Source organism: Callithrix jacchus, chromosome 13, assembly GCF_049354715.1.
Source record: "Callithrix jacchus isolate 240 chromosome 13, calJac240_pri, whole genome shotgun sequence".
In the NCBI taxonomy this organism is placed as follows: Eukaryota; Metazoa; Chordata; class Mammalia; order Primates; family Cebidae; genus Callithrix; species Callithrix jacchus.
In genome coordinates this window covers 103,354,819-103,373,964 of record NC_133514.1, presented here as the reverse complement: position 1 = coordinate 103,373,964, position 19,146 = coordinate 103,354,819, and the positions used below count along the sequence as shown (strand labels likewise).

General features: G+C 38.0%; 1 protein-coding gene and 1 long non-coding RNA gene across 4 annotated transcripts in view; one reads left to right on the top strand and one right to left on the bottom strand.

Moving 5' to 3' along the window:
* Positions 1-19,146, bottom strand: part of LOC144578885 (uncharacterized) — a 436,319-nt gene that overhangs the window by 243,045 nt on the left and 174,128 nt on the right. The gene's annotated exons all lie outside the window — the stretch shown is intronic.
* MC4R (melanocortin 4 receptor) lies at positions 3,338-5,041 on the top strand. The gene has a single exon (XM_002757291.6). It carries the CDS (start codon positions 3,761-3,763, stop codon positions 4,757-4,759), a length of 999 nt encoding a protein of 332 aa, XP_002757337.1. The 5' UTR covers positions 3,338-3,760; the 3' UTR covers positions 4,760-5,041.

The following is a 19,146-nucleotide window of genomic DNA, read 5'->3' as shown; positions in this document are numbered from 1 at the left end:
CAGAGCCCCTCAGCAATGACCGAGGGACATATTGGTTCCCAGCATCTAAGGAAATCTCTGTCCAATCATCAGCTGACCAATCAGCTATCAGAGCAGAGACCTCATTGATTATACAAAACAAAGAATACAGACTTTTAAGAATTATTTCAGAAAAATTACTCAACAACAATAACAAACAATAACAACCAACAAACTTTAGTAAGAGAGAAAATCTGATTTTCAGGCTTCCTGGATTATATTATTCAAATTTTCCAGTTTCTAACAAAAATGAATAAATAAAATGCATGCAAATAAATAAGAAAATATGGTGGATATACATGAGAGAAAGGAAGACAGTAGAATATTCCTGGGAAAGTCTAGATGTTGCACTTAATATATAAAGCCTTTAAATTAGTTCAAATATGTTCAAAGGATTAGTGAATATTATATCTAAAAACTAAAGGAAATTATGAGAACAATTCCTCATCAAGCAGAAGATATCAAACTATAAGTGTAAACTTTCATAACCATGGGTTAGGCAATCACATTTTAGATATGATCCCAAAAACACAGACAACCAAAAAAAAAAACTGATATATATAACATCAGCATAATTAAAAGGTTTGTGGTTTCAAGAACACTATCAATAATTAAATGGCAAAAGTACCCAGAATATGTGGAGAACCATTCCAAGTCAATAATAATAAAAAATCCAATTTAAAAAAAATGGGCAAAGGATTTGAATAGGCATTTCTCCAATTATTACACAAGTGACTAGTAAGGACAAAAAATCATTCTCAGTGTCATTATGCATTAGGGAAATGAAAATCAAAAGCACGATGAGAGTTCACTTCACACCTTTACCATGGCTAAAATAAAATCATGGACAATAGCAAGTGATAGCAAGAATGTGAGGAAACCTGAACCCTCATGCATTGCTAATTGGAAATGTAAAATGGTGCAGCCACTTGAGAAAACAGTTTGGCAGTTCCTCAAAACAAGAAACAGAGTTGTCATAGGATTCAGCAATTCCATTCCTGGTTGTGTATCCAAGAGAAGTGAAATCATATGTCCATATAAGAATGTGTCCATAAATATTTCTAACAGCATAATTCATGATAGACAAAACTGGAAACAACCCAAATGTTCAACTGATGAATAAATTTAAAAATATGATGTATACATACAATTTAATATTATTCGGCCATATAAAGAAATCAAAGCTGGGTGCAGTGACTCGCTGCTGTAATCTCATCACTTGGAGAAACCAAGATTGGGAGTATTGCTTGAGCCCAAGAATTTGAGACCAGCCTGGAAAACGTAGTGAGACTCAGTCTCTTAAAACATTTTTTTGAAAGCTAACTGGGTATGGTAATACACGCAGTCCCAGCTACTCAGGAGGCTCAAGCAGGAGGATCACTTGAACCTAGGAGGTTAAGGCTGCAGTGAGCTATGATCGTGACACTGTACTCCAGCCTGGGTGACAGAGCAAGATCCTGTTTCAATTTTTAAAAAATCAAATTCTGATTCACATTATAGTATAGACAAGCCTTGAAAACAGTATACTGGAGGAAAGCAGAGAGCCATAAAAGGCGACATATTGCATTATTTCAATCATATAAAATGTCCAAAATAGGCAAATTTATAGACACAGAAAGCAGATTAGCAGTTTCTAGAGGATGAGGAAAGGGTAAAATGGGGAACAACTGCTAATGGGTTAAGAAAAATGTTTGGGAAATACAAAGTGATGATCATGGCACAACTCTGTGAATACACTCCCCAAAAAATCCACTTAATTATTCAAGAGGTAAATTTTTTGGTATATGAATTATGTGCCAATATTTAAAAAGAGAAAAAATAAGGCAAGAGGAAGGTAAGATTATTTCCAGATCATGATGTTCAGGAAACCTCATTCCAACAAAATTTTACAAGATACAGATGATTAGGCATTCAGAAATACAGGGGAGGGGAGTTGAAGGTGTGAGTTCTGCTCTGTGCAGTCATGCAAGAGAGCAAGAGACAGGCTCTTTTCATAATATGGTCCTGTCACCTGTAACATGAGATTTCAAAGATGCTGTACAGTCGTCTACTGATAGACAGGAGAGGAAAATTGTAAAAAAAATATGAAAGGGGTAACCCGATGAGCATCACTGCTGACATGCCATCAGCTAGAATTTAGTCATAAGGTCCTATCCAATTCCAAAGGTGGATGGAAGATGTTAATTTAGCTCAATGCTCAGGAACAATACTTAGTATTGTCTCTGTCACAAAATGAAAGAGGATACAGTCCCAACCTAAGTTACTGAGATTCACAATTAACCCTTAAATAAGCAGCTACAAACTATAGAGTGCTAAACCAAAAATAATCATAGAAAAAAAGAATTACAAACTCATATAATCTGGAGTTTGGTTAATTTGAAAACTAACTTTGCTACAATCTTTCAAACCAGCTTAAGCAAAATATTCAGAAACTTCAGTTAATAACTAGCATCACCAGTCTTGGCTTGAATAAGTAAAATTACTAAGGTATTTGTTGAATTCACAAAGCATTAAACTCTGGAGGTTTAAATAAAGTTGCTTAAAAATAAACAGAATGCAGCTTAATTATTATTTTCCTGAGTTCAGAGTAAGCATAGTTACATTAATGCCATATGAGTTTAAAACATTGTAAATAAAAAATACCTTTTTTCAGCTACAACAGAGACTCTTCAGTGGAGAAATATCAGATGTTAGTGCATTAAAATAAACTCCTTTTTGAACCATTCATAATTTATAGCTACCTACATAGTTCTTCCAGCCAGCCATACCATGTCTAACTGTATCATTAAATATCCTCTTTGCGTTTCAGGTATTTTAAATTAAAGCACTACTGCCTGGGTTCTTAATTTAAAAAAATAATAAGAGGGTAAATAAATTCAGTATCCCAGCCAAAAAGCTGAGTCTCTCTCTCTCTCTCTCTCTCTCTCTCTCTCTCTCTCTCTCTCTCTCACACACACACACACACACACACACACACACACACACACAGAGGATATCTCTCTTTTACATAAGAATGAACCTGGCTGCCTCAAGATAAGTTGTTTTGATATCACAGAATGGCCTTTAGGGATCAAGTTGTTTTCCTTGAAAACTTGGAAAGGGAAATTCAGTCTCTCCTATCCGGCTTGCTTCCCGACTTCAGACTTTAGGAGCTTCTGCACTGTGTCGCCCTGCAATTTGTCTCTCTGAAACATAATCCTGTCTCACAGACTCCCACTGCATTAGGATTGGTCAGAAGGAAGCAGAGGAGGAGCCACTGTGAACATGTTTTTTTTCTCTCCACACACCATAAAATCAGCGGCTGGCGCCTACAGCCCCTAACACTCAAAGCAATGCTCAGGCTGGAAGCAGATGCTTCCCGAGAGGCAGCGGACGTGAGCATGTGCGCACAGATTCGTCTCCCAATGGCACGGCAGCTTCTAGGAAAATTATTTTGAACAGACTTGAATGCCTAAGATTAAAGTTAAAGCAGAAGTGAGAACAAAAAAGCAAAGAGCAGACTCTTTCAACTGAGAATGAATATTTTGAAGCCCAAGATTTTAAAGTGATGACGATCAGAGTCGTACCTAAAAGAAACTAAAAACTCCACGTCAAGCTCCGGACTTGGGACATTTACTCACAGGAGGCATGGCAATTTTAGCCTCACAACTTTCAGACAGATAAAAGACTTGGAGGAAATAACTGAGGCGACTCCCTGACCCAGGAGGTTAATTCGGGGGAACACTGGAATCCTCCTGCCAGCATGGTGAACTCCACCCACCGTGGGATGCACACTTCTCTGCACTTCTGGAACCGCAGCAGCTACAGACTGCACAGCAATGCCAGTGAGTCCCTTGGAAAAGGCTACTCTGATGGAGGGTGCTACGAGCAACTTTTTGTCTCTCCTGAGGTGTTTGTGACTCTGGGTGTCATCAGCTTGTTGGAGAATATCTTAGTGATTGTAGCAATAGCCAAGAACAAGAATCTGCATTCACCCATGTACTTTTTCATCTGCAGCCTGGCTGTGGCTGATATGCTGGTGAGCGTTTCAAATGGATCAGAAACCATTGTCATCACCCTATTAAACAGTACAGATACGGACGCACAGAGTTTCACAGTGAATATTGATAATGTCATTGACTCGGTGATCTGTAGCTCCTTGCTTGCGTCCATTTGCAGCCTGCTTTCAATCGCAGTGGACAGGTATTTTACTATCTTCTATGCTCTCCAGTACCATAACATTATGACAGTTAAGCGGGTTGGGATCACCATAAGTTGTATCTGGGCAGCTTGCACAGTGTCAGGCATTTTGTTCATCATTTACTCAGAAAGTAGTGCTGTCATCATCTGCCTCATCACCATGTTCTTCACCATGCTGGCTCTCATGGCTTCCCTCTATGTCCACATGTTCCTGATGGCCAGGCTTCACATTAAGAGGATTGCTGTCCTCCCCGGCACTGGTGCCATCCGCCAAGGTGCCAATATGAAGGGGGCGATTACCTTGACCATCCTGATTGGCGTCTTTGTTGTCTGCTGGGCCCCATTCTTCCTCCACTTAATATTCTACATCTCTTGTCCTCAGAATCCATATTGTGTGTGCTTCATGTCTCACTTTAACTTGTATCTCATACTGATCATGTGTAATTCAGTCATCGATCCTCTGATTTATGCACTCCGGAGCCAAGAACTGAGGAAAACCTTCAAAGAGATCATCTGTTGCTATCCCCTGGGAAGCCTTTGTGACTTGTCTAGCAGGTATTAAATGGGGACAGAGCACGCAACATAGAAACAGGCATAAGAGACTTTTTCACTCTTAACCTACCTGAATATTGTTAAATCTGAAACAGCTCTTTCATCTGTGTAGGGTACTGGTTGAGAATATCCATTGTGTAAATTTATGATTCTTAATGAGAAAAAATGTCTAGTCTCTGTATTATTCCTAATGTCATGCTACTTTTTGGCCATAAAGTGTTAATCTATGTTATAGATTATAGGCACTATGGATTTACAAAATGAAAAGTCCTTATTAAAAGCTTAACAATGTCTTTTCTTGTCATTCATAAGCATTGGACACTTTGTGTGCATCAGCAACATAGCAATCAGAGCCTCATTAAATATATTCTAATAAATGCTTTATTATATTACACTACACACCATTGAAATATGTGAAATTTCATTCTAGCAGTTAAGGGAAAATAAGACCAGATGCATAATCATTTTAAAAAATAACACCATCACTGAAATTTCAAGTAATTTAATTAAAGGTTTGTTCATCCTCCCTGTGAAGTAGAAATGAGGCTCCTCTTGAAAAAAAGAGAGATGCTGAGTCAGAAAACTATGTGTGCTTCTCAAACAGATTCATCTGCCTTAGCAAACAGTATGATAGTTCACACAGGCAATTCATTTTCAGGTGGGGTTGGGAAATGGCAGCTATGGAGATGAAAGCGTTCTGGAAACCATAAGTTGCCATCTCAAGATAAATTTCCTGATACCAAATGATCCCTAAACAATATTAATAAAACAGAGAATGGAGTATTTATGCCCCCATTAACCAGGAATTCAGCATCTTCGGAAGGGTCCAGAAAAGGTGATATTGTACTGAGAGATTTAGCTTCCTGTTTCTGGAGAACTATAGGACTGATGTCGAATTCTTTCTCAACTCACGTGAAAGTGACTTGCTGCTTATTTTTTGAACTGGAGTACAAATGTTGATTATCAAGGATTTTAAATTTCAAAACCAAATTCACAGCACATGTGTTTTCCGGCAATATCTGTAAATATCTAAAATAAGGGTACCTGTGATGCTGGCACATTTTAAGCAGGAAGGGAGGCACCCACCAAACCCCAGAGGATGTCATGCAATAAACCAGCCTTCCACAGCCACTTCTTGAAGACTAAACATGTTTTGCTCCAAAATAATCCTACAGATTTGGCCACTGATAAATAAAATTTGTACTGTACTTTCCAATCTATAATTTAAAATAAAGAAAAATCAAATATTAGGTTAAGGATTACCAGTTAACTATCTTGTGATTTACAGGGTTTTCAAATGCTCATGGGCAGAGGTCATATGTAAAGATATTCCTTGACTTAAATATAACTGTTTTATACTGATTATAAAACCCAAGAAACGCTTTCAGCATTCATCTGAAAACACTATCTTAAAGCATAATGAAAGTTTACACATAAAAAGTCATACTAAGGCTGAATTTTAATTCCACTATAGTTCTTCTATTTTGAAGCAAAAATGAATATACACTAATCTAACAATCATAGTCCATAGCAGTGGAGGGACATAGATGTTTTGGTCACTGCTACAATTCCTGACCATTCTTTCATTTAATGATGCTGAAAAATCCCAGAACTAGAGAAGTGGAAAAGAGGGTCACAGCATGCCCATCTCCTGTGCTGGCTGCGCTTCCCAGTTTATTCCGTTTCTCCTCCAACTGGCATCTCAGAGGCTCAGAAGGAAATCCTGGCTCCTTCCTCTCTAGGTTCATACCTTCTCCTGAAGTGGTTTACAGTGTTAGGGTGTGTTTAAGTCATGAACAAGCCATGTAACACCAGCCTCCCCTATATGCCCATGGTACCAAATTGGACTTTAGCTCCTTTAAGTGCAGAGACTGTCTCTAACTCATTTTTTCTCTGTTCTCTAAATCTTCCCCTATTCCAGTTACTTCCTTTTATTCAAGTAAAGTCAAGATTCTTCCAGAGGGCAGGCCTAAGTCAAGCTACCTCTGAGCTCCATCCCACATCCAGTGAAATTAAGAGCCCTGGCAGCTCTAGTTGGATTGCTATTGGATTAACTGGGGCAACGTTATGATTTAAAACTGCAGGCATAATCAAGTATACAGGAGGGAGCAGAGAGTCAGACTGGGGCTGGAGATTTGGAGAAAACAAGCTTGAAGTATACAAAATGAAGTCACTGTAGTGATCATGGCTACTAGAGCAGATGTGGAGAAAGTGGTTATTCCAAGCAGGTAACTTTAAATACATTAGGAGCAAAGAACTGAGATTGACCGAGTTGCATAAGAACATTCCCCACAAGGAAATGGGATTATATTTCTGCTCCATTCACCTTACATCCAACAACATCATGTCATCACGACTATAGAACTTATCCAACCAGGATATTCAGATTCCTGTTTGGCTCCCCAGTTCCATATTGCAGTCTCACTTTGCTTGTTTTATTTTTGTGCATTCTGCATCTTCTGTTTGCACATTAGCCCCTTAGAGATAAGCCTTATGCTTATATTTTTATTGCCACAGGGAATAACATATTTCATATTTGACACATTAGAAAGTCTAAAAAAATAGAGAGAGAGATAAAATAGTCTTGACTTCTGAAAGTGGTTTCCCATTGCGTCTCACCTTGAGCATTCTTGATGCTGCATCTATTTCAGTGTTGGCAATGATGACAGATTGAGGCAGAACTTTCTTCTCAGCAGCTGCCTAGCCATCACTGTCTCTCCTTACCCTGAGTGTATTTAGAGAAGGACATTAGAGGCCATGGTGGTCACTGGGAAAGCAAGTGGGTCAGGCATTGGTTGCACACAGAAATGTGATAAGGACAACCTCTAGCCACCCTTCTGAAAATCCATGATCAACAAATAGAGATGTGGAATCATAGCACAAATGAAATAATAAGGGAAGGTCTATCTCATTAGATGATCTTGGCTTTACTACATACAGTAGAAGTAATTAGTCATTGTTTAAGCCATATCAAGATCGTTTTGCCCAGTTATGGTGTTAGGAGTTAGAGCTGTCTCTGGCTGAAGAAACTGGCATGTCTAAAACTTAGCACAAATGAGAATTATTCTTCCACATGCAGTATCCATTGGGGAGAAACACATATGGCTTATGTTAAATGAAAAGCATGGTGCTATCCTCTGTCTGGGACATCCCATCCCCACACCAGTGAAGTACCTCCAAGGAAATTGAGCTGTAGCATATGGCTTAGCTTACAGGCACCAAAGTGCCCCTCCCTCCTACTAAGTCCACAAACTGACATCTTGTCACCTTTCAACCAACAAAAAAAGACTACCTAAACATCATGGTTAAGAAGAAAAGAGAAATAAATGCAGGAAGAGAGAGAGAAAAAGAAAAAAAAAAGAAAGAATGCATACCAGTTTATGGATCAGCTTTCTCCTCAGCCTGATGAAAAAGTAAATAAGCAAATAAATAATGCCACAAAACACACAACCATGAACAGGGACTTTGAACACATATTATCCCAACCCTGCTGATGGCTCAGGAATTTCTACATGAGGACACTTAGGGTGCACTGTGGCTCAGAGGAGTTACAATGGGCTGTCTTGAAGCTTTTTGCACAGTAGTCGCCTTCTTTGACTCGGGTTGTATGGGTTCTTGAAATGTGTTAGGAGGGATATGTGAAGATTATCCCTTGGTGAGACTAATAAACTTGGGCACCATGGGTGTTCTAGGATCTGACTTCATCACACAAGTGTTTCTTCTTCACAGTGAGGAAAACGGAGTGTCAGGAGACCGGACATGGCAAAGAGTATTGTCCTTTCTTTCATATTTTAAAAAATGTTAGATGTTAGTGGTATGTGCCTGTAATCCCAGCTATTCGGGAGGCTAAGGAATAACATTAATTAGATGTTATTCCTACAGATTTTTTTAAGTTTGTAGGCTGTTTTGTCCTTTACTATTTCTCTTGCTAACCTGAAAGCCAATCCTGTTATACATGATATGGTTTCAATGCTTCTTATCTGACTTCTTGTTTTATATTTCTTTTGTGTTGTTTTCACTCAATTTTTCTTAAATTACCTTGTAATGTTGTGATATACTAATACAAGGAGAAAGAAAAATGTGGAAAAATCCAGATATGCATATTAGTTTGGTTCAATGGACCAATGGTTTAAATGTATAAACTGTGAACAAATTGCATTTGCATTTGGCCTAAACTGCTTTGCTTCACAGAATCCTACTGGAAAGAAAGCACTTTTAGTGGAAATAAAAAGAGAGTAGAACTCGGCAGGGCACAATGGCTCACACCTGTAATCCCAGCACTTTGGGAGGCTGAGGCAGGCAGATCACGAGGTCAGGAGTTTGAGACCAGCCTGACCAACATGGTGAAACTCTGTCTCTAATAAAAATACCAGGCATAGTGGTATGTGCCTGTAATCCCAGCTATTCTGGAGGCTAAGTCAGGAGAATCACTTGAACTTCGGAGGCAGAAGTTGCAGAGAGCCCACATAGCACCACTGCACTCCAGATTGGGTGACAGAGTGAAATTCCACCTCAAAAAAAAAAAATGAAGTAGAACTCTACAGTTACTGCAAGAACAAAGCAGCATAGTAATCAAGGCCCCAGAAATCCATTTGTATCACATATCTGTATTATGGCTTAACTAAAGGAATTAAGGAAACTATATAGCCTACACTGGTCAAGTTGAAGTACAAACAGATGTTCCCTTGGAGTATTCCTCAAGAAAGGAAATAAATGTTGCCTGCAAAAAAGAATTTAATTATAGCATTGGAGTGGCCTTTGACAAATGGCTGCTATAAATTTTATGGTATCAAATTCACATGTTTAAAAGCTAAATTAATTATCACAATGGTAGAGGAGGTAGTATAAAGTAGATGCTTTATATCCTTTAATGTTGAAATATAAATTGATACAATTACATTTGAGGACATACTATGCAATGTGTATCTCAAACCTTAAAAACACTCATTCTTTATTATTTCATTAGGATTAATTTTAGAACAATGATTGTTAGATTAGGAAGTCACCGCTAATGGAAGACTCACATCACCTCCTAAGTGTACTGTCTGTGGATCATTGATGTGACATCTGGTATACCTACCCTCCAAAATTCCACAGTTTATTAGTGATAAAACTTTACATCATTATTCTGTTGTGAAAATATTGGTAGATGAGAATAAACTTTCTGATAAAACTTCCCTTTTTTTGGGAAAAAGAGAGAAAAAAAGAAAGAGAAAGAAAGAAGAAAAAGAATGAAAGAGAGAAAAAAAAAGGAAGAGAAAGAGGGAGAGAGAACGGGAGTCTTACTTTATTGCCCAGGCTAGAATGCAGTCTAAAAATGGGTATTGAAAACCTCTTTTATGCCAATAATTGTGCTTAACAATGGAGACAGGAAGGAATAAGGGAGGAAAATAGCAAACAATCAGCCAACAACTATTTCATTTAAACCTGTGAAATACTATGCAATTGCTGAGGAGTGATTTACTTCCAATTATCTAGTCACTTTTAGAGTAGGTGTGATGTGGTACTAAAAAGAATGTATGTTTTGTGTATTTGGGGTGGAGAGTTCTATAAATGTTTATTAAGTTTACTTCTTCTGAGTCTGAGTTCAAGTCCTGGATATCATTGTTAATTTTCTGTCTCGTTGATCTGTCTAATATTGACAATATGATGTTAAAGTCTCCCACTATTAATGGGAGTCTAAGTCTCTTTAGAAGTCATTACGAACTTGTCTTATGTATCTGGGTGCTCCTGGATTGGGTGCGTATATATTTAGGATCCCTAGCTGTTCTTGTTGCATTGATCATTTTACCATTATATCATGTCCTTCTTTGCCTCTTTTGATCTTTGTTGCTTTACAGTCTATTTTATCAGAGACAAGAATTGCAATTCCTGTTTTTTATTTATTTATTTATTTTTGCTCTCCATTTGGTTGGCAAATCTTCCTCCATCCCTTTGAGTCTTTATGAATCCTTGCATGTGAGATGGATCTGGATGCAGCATACTGATGGGTTTTGGCTTTTTATCCAATTTGCCTGTCTGTGTCTTTTGATAGGGGATTTAGTTGATTTAAATTTACTATTAATAATAATATATGTAAATTTAATATTGCCATTTGGTGTTAGCTGGCTGTTTTGCCCATTAGTTGATGTAAATTCTTCATTATATTGATGCTCTTTACCTTTTGGTATATTTTTGGAAAGGCTGATACTGGTTGTTCCTTTCTATGTGCAGTGCTTCTTTCAGAAGCTCTTGTAAAGCAGGCCTGGTGGTGAAGAAATCTCTGAGTACTTGCTTGTTCACAAAAGATTTTATTTTTTCTTATCTTGTGAAGCTTAGTTTTGCTGGACATGAAATTCTGGGTTGAAAGTTCTTTTTTTAAGGATGTTGAATATTGGCCCCCACTCTCTTCGGGCTTGTAGGGTTTCTGCTGAGAGATCTGCTATAAGTCTGACAGGCTTTTCTTTGTGGGTAACCTGACCTTTCTCTCTGGCTGCCCTTAGCATTTTCCCCTTCATTTCAACCCTGGTGAATCTGATGATTATGTGCCTTGGGGTTGCTCTTCTTGAGGAATATCTTTTGAATACTGTCCTGCCTTGCTAGATTGGAAAAGTTTTCCTGAAAAATATCCTGAAGAGTATTTTCCAGCTTGGATTCATTCTCTTTGTCACATTCAGGTACACCTATCAAACGTAGATTAGGTCTTTTCACATAGTCCCATATTTCTTGGAGACTTTGCTCATTCCTTTTTATCCTTTTTTCTCTAATCTTGTCTTCTTGATTTATTTCATTGAATTGGTCTTCGACCTCTGATTTCCTTTCTTCTGCTTGATCAATTCAACTTTTAAAACTTGTGCATATGGCATTCACTCACTCCCTGTGCCTTCACTGGGAGCTGCAACCCTGAGCTACTGCTAGATGGCTGTCTTAGATCTCTCTCCTCCTGACAAAACTTTCTAATATCAGATACATTTTGTTCTATTGTCTGTTTGATATTTAACTTTTTGAAGAAAGAATGTTTATTTGAGGTTCACAGCAAGATTAACCAGAAATGATAAAGATTTCTCATGGATGCCTTTCCCCATAAATAAAAAGCCTCTGCCATTATCAACATTTACCACAGAGTGGTATGTTTGTTATATTAGATGAACCTAATATGTCAAGTTGATTATGATTACCTTGACACATCATCATCACCCAAGTCTGTAGTTTACGTTGGGAATCACTCTTGGTGTGGTACATTCTATGGGTTTGGGCTCATATAATGACCTATATCCAAAAGACAGTATCATAAAGAGTAGTTTCTAACAATCCCAAAAATATTCCATTCTCTGCCTACTTAACTCTTCCTCTCCCCAACCACTGATAACTATTGCTCTTTTTACTATCTCTAGTTTTGCCTTTCCCAGACTGTCATACACTTGGGATCATATAGACTTATATACCTCCTACGTATTACTTTTCGTAAGTTGTGAGCAATTGGTAGTCATTCCTCCTGAGTCATAATATTGAGGGGCATGTTTATTTTCTTTACTGAGTGTGTTTCTATTATGTACGTTTACTATAGTAAGCACATGTTAGCGTTTTAAGATATTTTAAAGAATAAACGTTACAACAGAAAGATGGTTGGTGAAAATGCAATTGCCAAATTACTGATCTGTGGAGAAAGAGTAAATGTCAAAAAAGTTATGTTTAAATGAGATCAGATTTCGATGACTATGTCACCTTTCCACTCTTGTCAGTAAACTCAGAGGGTCTGCCTATGGCACATGGGTAGTCAGTGGCAGCACTAAAGCCTGAGACCCCGTTCCTGTCCCCCCATCTAGGTTTCCCTGGTACCAAATTTCCAGAAGTTTGTTCTGTAGGTAAATGTAGCTTTCCCAGCCACAGAGACCTAGGACTGAATTCTGGTTATACTCCTTTTAGGCTGTGAGATTTGGTGGAAGTTAATTTTCTCATCATTAAATAATAATAATAAAATACTTGCCTAATGGGAATCTTTAAAGGATAAAGGTAATTTAATAATACCAAGGATGATGTGTTTCACAAAAAAGTTCCCAGTACAAAGGCACTCAAAAATGGTAGTTATTATTTTTTTCAAAAATATAAAATAAATGAATAAAACACATATAAATGCAGAGTTACTAGTTTTCTATCTTTTTCAGCCATTCAGAGTTATCAAGAAACATAGCTAGGCCTTCAACTTAATTTTTATCTTTTCTTATATCATATTTTAAAATTTCCTTGGGTTTGACTACATTTTTATAAAAATATATTTGAACATAATAAATACATGGGCATATCTGTACTTCAAAGGATAATTTGTTATCTCCAAAAATGTTAATTGTTCTAAAATTTGCAGTGTCACATTTAATATTGGAAAAGGCTAATTTGAAGATAATGTGCCAAATAAGAAATAACCAATTACCTCATTTATTGAGAAATGTATCAATACTTATTAAACTTTATTCCATGAATTTAAATGTTAACATAAAAAAATCATTATCTAAGTTGAGACTGCTGATCTTAAATGTAAACCCTTGAAAATGGACCATAAACAAATTTATGATCACATCTTTATGTTAAAAGCTATGTGCTATGTGCATGGCAGTAGAAAGAATATAAGAGTTGAACTAAATGAGTATTGGATTCAAATCGCAGATCTACTATTTACCAACTGTTGAACCTTGGCCAAATTACTTGAATTTCCTAAGCACATAAAGTCTAATTTATGAAATGAAGATAATATCTGTTATTCACCATATGGTTAATGACAAATATTAAATAATATAAACTTAGATAATTGATTTTAAAACCTAGTATGGTGTTTGTCGCTAAAGGCAACTACATTACAAAAACAATCAATCAAGTTAGACACAGAAGATTATCAGAGCTTAGATCCTAGAAAAGGTTAAATGGTGATAGGGACATGGATATCCTCACTTCTCTAACATGGAAAGACAGCAATCCATTCAAATCTGTTTTTGATATTTTATTTCTGACAAGTGAACCAAGTAAAAACAAACTCCTGTTTTTCTTAAATATAAAGAGAATCTGAACATTCCAAAAATATTCAGGCAAAGTAGTGGGTGGAATTCTGTAGAAAGACAGTTTGTTTCAAAGGCTTCAGTAATGCTGGAATTCTTATGTTAAATGATGGGTTTAATGTACAATTTAATATTGTGCTTCAGAGTTTTGAGACATATGACATCTATTCTTTTGTATGTATTTAGTATTACATGAAATGTAAATGGATATAATGTGTTTATTTTATACTGTTTGTGTTGAGCAGGAACATACAAAGCTACATTTGCTTATAACAAATAAAGGATTCCTAGCACACCTGCCACTTGGAAAGAAAAAAGAGCTTTGATCTATGATAGAATGGTTGATTTGTCCTTGGATTGATAAGATTAATAATCACAGTTTACAATTACTAACAGTGCTTTTCCTGACAAGAGACACCTGGAGACCCCACAAATATAAAGCCAAGTGCAACATTTTTAGCAGTTCAATCAGTAAATGATTCAATGAGTTTTTGTATAGGGCTCAGCTGCAAATGAACAATCAGTTTGATTTGTAAGATTTTAAACAGTGTGAAAAATTTCACTGTGAAATTCGAATTATCACTAAATAAAATTTAAAAGTAAAAATATAACAATAACTTTGATCACTATGCCTCCCTGGGGGGAAAAACATGCTAATTTTTACAATAAGTTTAATTCTCTAATTTAAATCTGTTTCCTTTGTATTAGTGAGGTTTTAAAATGGTCCCACTGAAAACAACACATTCATATCCTGTATATGTTTCACAATATTCTGGAGATTTCATTAAAATGATACATAGTATTTATATTTTTATTTAATTCATTTAGAGAGAAAGCTAGAGAGCCTTGGGTATTTCTTTTTTGTAATTCTGTGTACATGGGATCATTGGTATACTGTTAAAAATTGTGCTCCAGATATCATTTTTATCTCTTTCTTATAAAGCTTTTACTACCAATATTAGAAGAAATATCTGTACCTTTTCACCTTTGGGTTGCCTCTAATTTTTCTTTCTAAGATATCATGTCACATCTCTATCTTTTCGGCTTCAACATCTTACTCTCACCTTAAATTCAATGTGTCTAAAACTGAAGTGTTCCTTGACACGAAATTTGACCCTTGCTTTTTACTTTGTTTTCATCATTCCATAATTCTACTTGAAACAGAAACTTAAATTCCAGTCACTGCACTTTCACTCCAAAATTAAATTAGAGACATTTTGAATGAAGATCGGGTGCACAGAGTCTGACACAAATGTCTGTGACTTTTTGCATTTACAATGGAAAAAGAACGGAAGGAAACTGGTGCCTACAAATTCATAAATCTTGGGAAAAATAGACAAGAACACAAACAGAACATGATGGATGTGGTTTGGCAGTTGTTTTTTTTTTTTTTTTTTTTTTTCAAAAAGCCTGCTTAAAAGTCAGGTTCAGAGAAGTCTGGAATATACATATAAATTTGATAGTTGAGTATGTACAGAGAAGTGGGAGATAAGTACAGGTAGAGAATCCTCATTGTAAAAATCCTACATCTAAAATGCTCCAAAAACCTTTTAAGCACCCATATGCTGGCACACATGTGCAAAAAGCAAAAACTGGACCCCTTCCTGACACCTTACACTAAAAATAACTCCAGATGGATTAAAGACTTAAACATAAGACCTAACACCATAAAAACCCTAAAAGAAAACCCATGCAAAACCATTCAGGACATAGGCATAGGCAAGGACTTCATGACTAAAACACTAAAAGCAATGGCAACAAAAGCCAAAATAGACAAATGGGATCTAATTAAACTCCAGAGCTTCTGCACAGCAAAAGAAACAATCACTAGAGTGAACCGGCAACCAACAGAATGGGAAACAATTTTTGCAATCTACCCATCTGACAAAGGGCTAATATCCAGAATCCACAAAAAACTAAAGCAGATTTACAAGAAAAAACAACCCCATTCAAAAGTGGATAACCCCATTCAAAAGCATATGAACAGATACTTTTCAAAAGAAGACATATATGAAGCCAGAAAAAAATGCTCATCGTTACTGCTTATCAGAGGAATGCAAATCAAAACCACATTGAGATGCCATCTCATGCCAGTTAGAATGGCAATCATTAAGAAATCTGGAGACAACAGATGTTGGAGAGGATGTGGAGAAATAGGAATGCTTTTACACTGTTGGTGGGAGTGTAAATTAGTTCAACCATTGTGGAAGACAGTGTGGAGATTCCTCAAGGATCTAGAAATAGAAATGTCATTTGACCCAGCAATCCCGTTACTGGGTACATACCCAAAAGACTATAAATCATTCTATTATAAAGATACATGCACACACATGCTCATCACGACACTGTTCACAATAGCAAAGACCTGGAACCAACCCAAATGTCCATCAATGATAGACTGAACAAGGAAAATGTAGCACATATATACCGTGGAATACTATGCAGCCATAAAAAAGATGAGTTTGTGTCCTTTGTAGGGACATGGATAAACCTGGAAACCATCATTCTCAGTAAATTGACACAATAACAGAAAATCAAACACCACATGTTCTCACTCCTAGACAGGTGCTCAACAATGAAAACACAAGGATACAGGGAGGGAAGCATCACACACAGGGTCTGTTGAGGGGCCTAGGGGTAGGACAGTGGTGGGTGGGGAGGTTGGGGAGGAAAAACATGGGGAGAAATGCCAGATATAGGTGATGGAGTGGGGGAGATGGAGGCAATAAACAACCTTGCCATGTATGTACCTATGCAACAATTCTGCATGTTCTGCACATGTATTCCAGAAACTGAAGTACAATAATAATAATAATAAATATGCCGGCACAAGTGGATAATGCCACACCTTATCTTATATTACATGCTGCAGTCAAAAGGCAGATGCATAGTATTAATCATAACAGCAAGGACATGGAATCAACCTAGATGCCCACCAACAGTGGATTATATAAAGGAAATATGGTATATATACACCATGGAATCCTATGCAGCTATTAAAAAGAATTAAATCATGTCCTTTGCAGCATCATGGATGCAGCAGAGGCCACAATCCTAAATGAATTAACACAGGAACAGAAAACCAAATACACGTGTTCTCACTTATAAGTGGGAGCTAAACATTGGGTACATATGGACCAAAAGATGGGTACAAGAGGCACTGGGGACTACTGGAGGAAGGGAGAGGGGAAGGAAGGCAAGGGCTGAAAAACTACCTATTGGGACCAAGCTTACCACCTGGGTGACAAAGCTCAGCATCACTGCAGCATGCTAGCTGCAGTAAACAGAGGTGAGTTGTGGATATGGAAGCCTGTAATCCCAGCACTTTGGGAGGCCGAGGCGGGTGGATCACAAGGTCAAGAGATAGAGACTATCCTGGTCATCATGGTGAAACCCCCGTCTCCACTAAAAATACAAAAAATTAGCTGGGCATGGTGGCGAGTGCATGTAATCCCAGCTATTCAGTAGGCTGAGGCAGGAGAATTGCCTGAACCCAGTAGGCAGAGGTTGCGGTGAGCCAAGATCGCGCCATTGCACTCCAGCCTGGGTAACAACAGCGAAACTCCGTCTCAAAAAAAAAAAAAGTTTAGCCTGAAGGTTGCTATATATGCCGATATCAATGCTTGGAACTCAGCGACTAAAGACAAAGGGTACTTGCCTGACACAAACTCTGGCCTGTGACTATGTTCAGTGATGGTAATGAATAATACGATGACTCTCCAGAACTGAGTATGCCCAGTGAGAAAAATGATGTCTATCCCCCTCACGTGTGCGAAAAATATACCTTCAGGGTTTGTCAGCAGTCTGGAAGTGGATATTATGGAAGTTTTTAACATCAATAATGGGGTTTCTATTGTTCATTCATTGACTGATGGTCAGCTAAGGTAAAGCAGCCTAGCTCTGATGCAAGGTGATTGTCACAATAGTGATGATGTTTACAATGCAGAAAGTGTCTGTAGACAACATGGTAAAAATAACTGGTGGGCTCATTGAAGGGCTAGAACAGTGTGCATTCATAACAGAAAAAAATGATGTCACTTTATAAAATCAAAGAGAGACTTGTAAAACAAAAAGAAAAAAAATGGTTAATGAGCCAGATGAGTCAAGAGGAAATACTTTTCAAAGTCATCCAGAGGACAGGGGCAGTGGCTCACACCTGTAATCCAGCACTTTGGGAGACCAAGGCAGGTGGATCACCTGAGGTTGGGAGTTTGAGTCAAGCCTGACCAACATGAAGAAACCTCGTCTCTGCTAAATCCGAAATTAGCTGAGCGTGGTGGCTCATGCCTTAATCTCAGCTACTCAGGAGGCTGAGGTAGGAGAATTACCGGAACCCAGAAGGCAGAGGTTGTGGTGGGCAGAGGTTGTGGTGAGCCGAGATCGCGGCATTTCACTCCAGCCGGGGCAACAAGAGCGAAACTTTGTCTTAAAAACAAACAAACAAACAAAAAAATCATCCAGAGCCGGATGCGGTGGCTCAAGCCAGTAATCCCAGCACTTTGGGAGGCCGAGGTGAGCAAATCATCACAAGGTCAAGAGACAGAAACCATCCTGGCCAACATGATGTAGCTCTGTCTCTACTAAAAAGACGAAACTTAGCTGGGCGTGGTGGCACGCGCCTGTAGTCCCAGCTACTCGGGAGGCTGAGGCAAGACAATCGCTTGAACCCAGGAGGCGGAGTCGGCTGTGAGCCTAGATTGCGCCACTGCACTCCAGCCTGGGCAACAGCCAGCCTCCGCCTCAAAACAAACAAACGAACAAAAAGGTCATCCAGCAGAGTGTCTCTTCATCTCTAAAAAGCCTGTTTCTTCGTTCCTCAATTCTAATGTTTTTCTCACGTAAAATACATAAAATACAGTGTACATTAACATTTTAATCCAAACACAGTTTTGTAGGTAGAGACTGAAAGGCTACCATTATTTCTGCTGTTGTTTCATAGCTGATAGTGGAATTCTGGGGATGCTATCGTGCTGCTTAGTTACCCTGAGAGCATAACTCTTTTACTATATAATGATATGGGTACTAGTCCATTCTCATATTGCTATAAGGAAATACCTCAGATGGGGTAATTTTAAAAGGAAAGAAGTTTAACTGACTCAAAGTTCCGCACTGCTGGGGAGGCCTCAGGAAACTTAGAACCATGTGGTTGGCAAGGGAGAAACAGGCACCTCCCATACAGGGCAGCAAGTTGGAGTGACTACCAGCAGGGGAAATGTCGGACACTTACAAAGCCATCAGATCTCGGAGACCCACTCACTATCATGAGAACAGCATGGGGAAACTGCCCCCTCGTTCCAATCTCCTCCACCTGGTTCTACCCTGGACGTGTGGGGGCTATGGGGATTACAATTCAAGGTAAGATTTTGGGTGG

Coding starts and splice junctions, on each gene's coding strand:
- MC4R (XM_002757291.6), top strand. CDS start 3,761: ATGGTGAACTCCACCCACCGTGGGATGCACACTTCTCTGCACTTCTGG.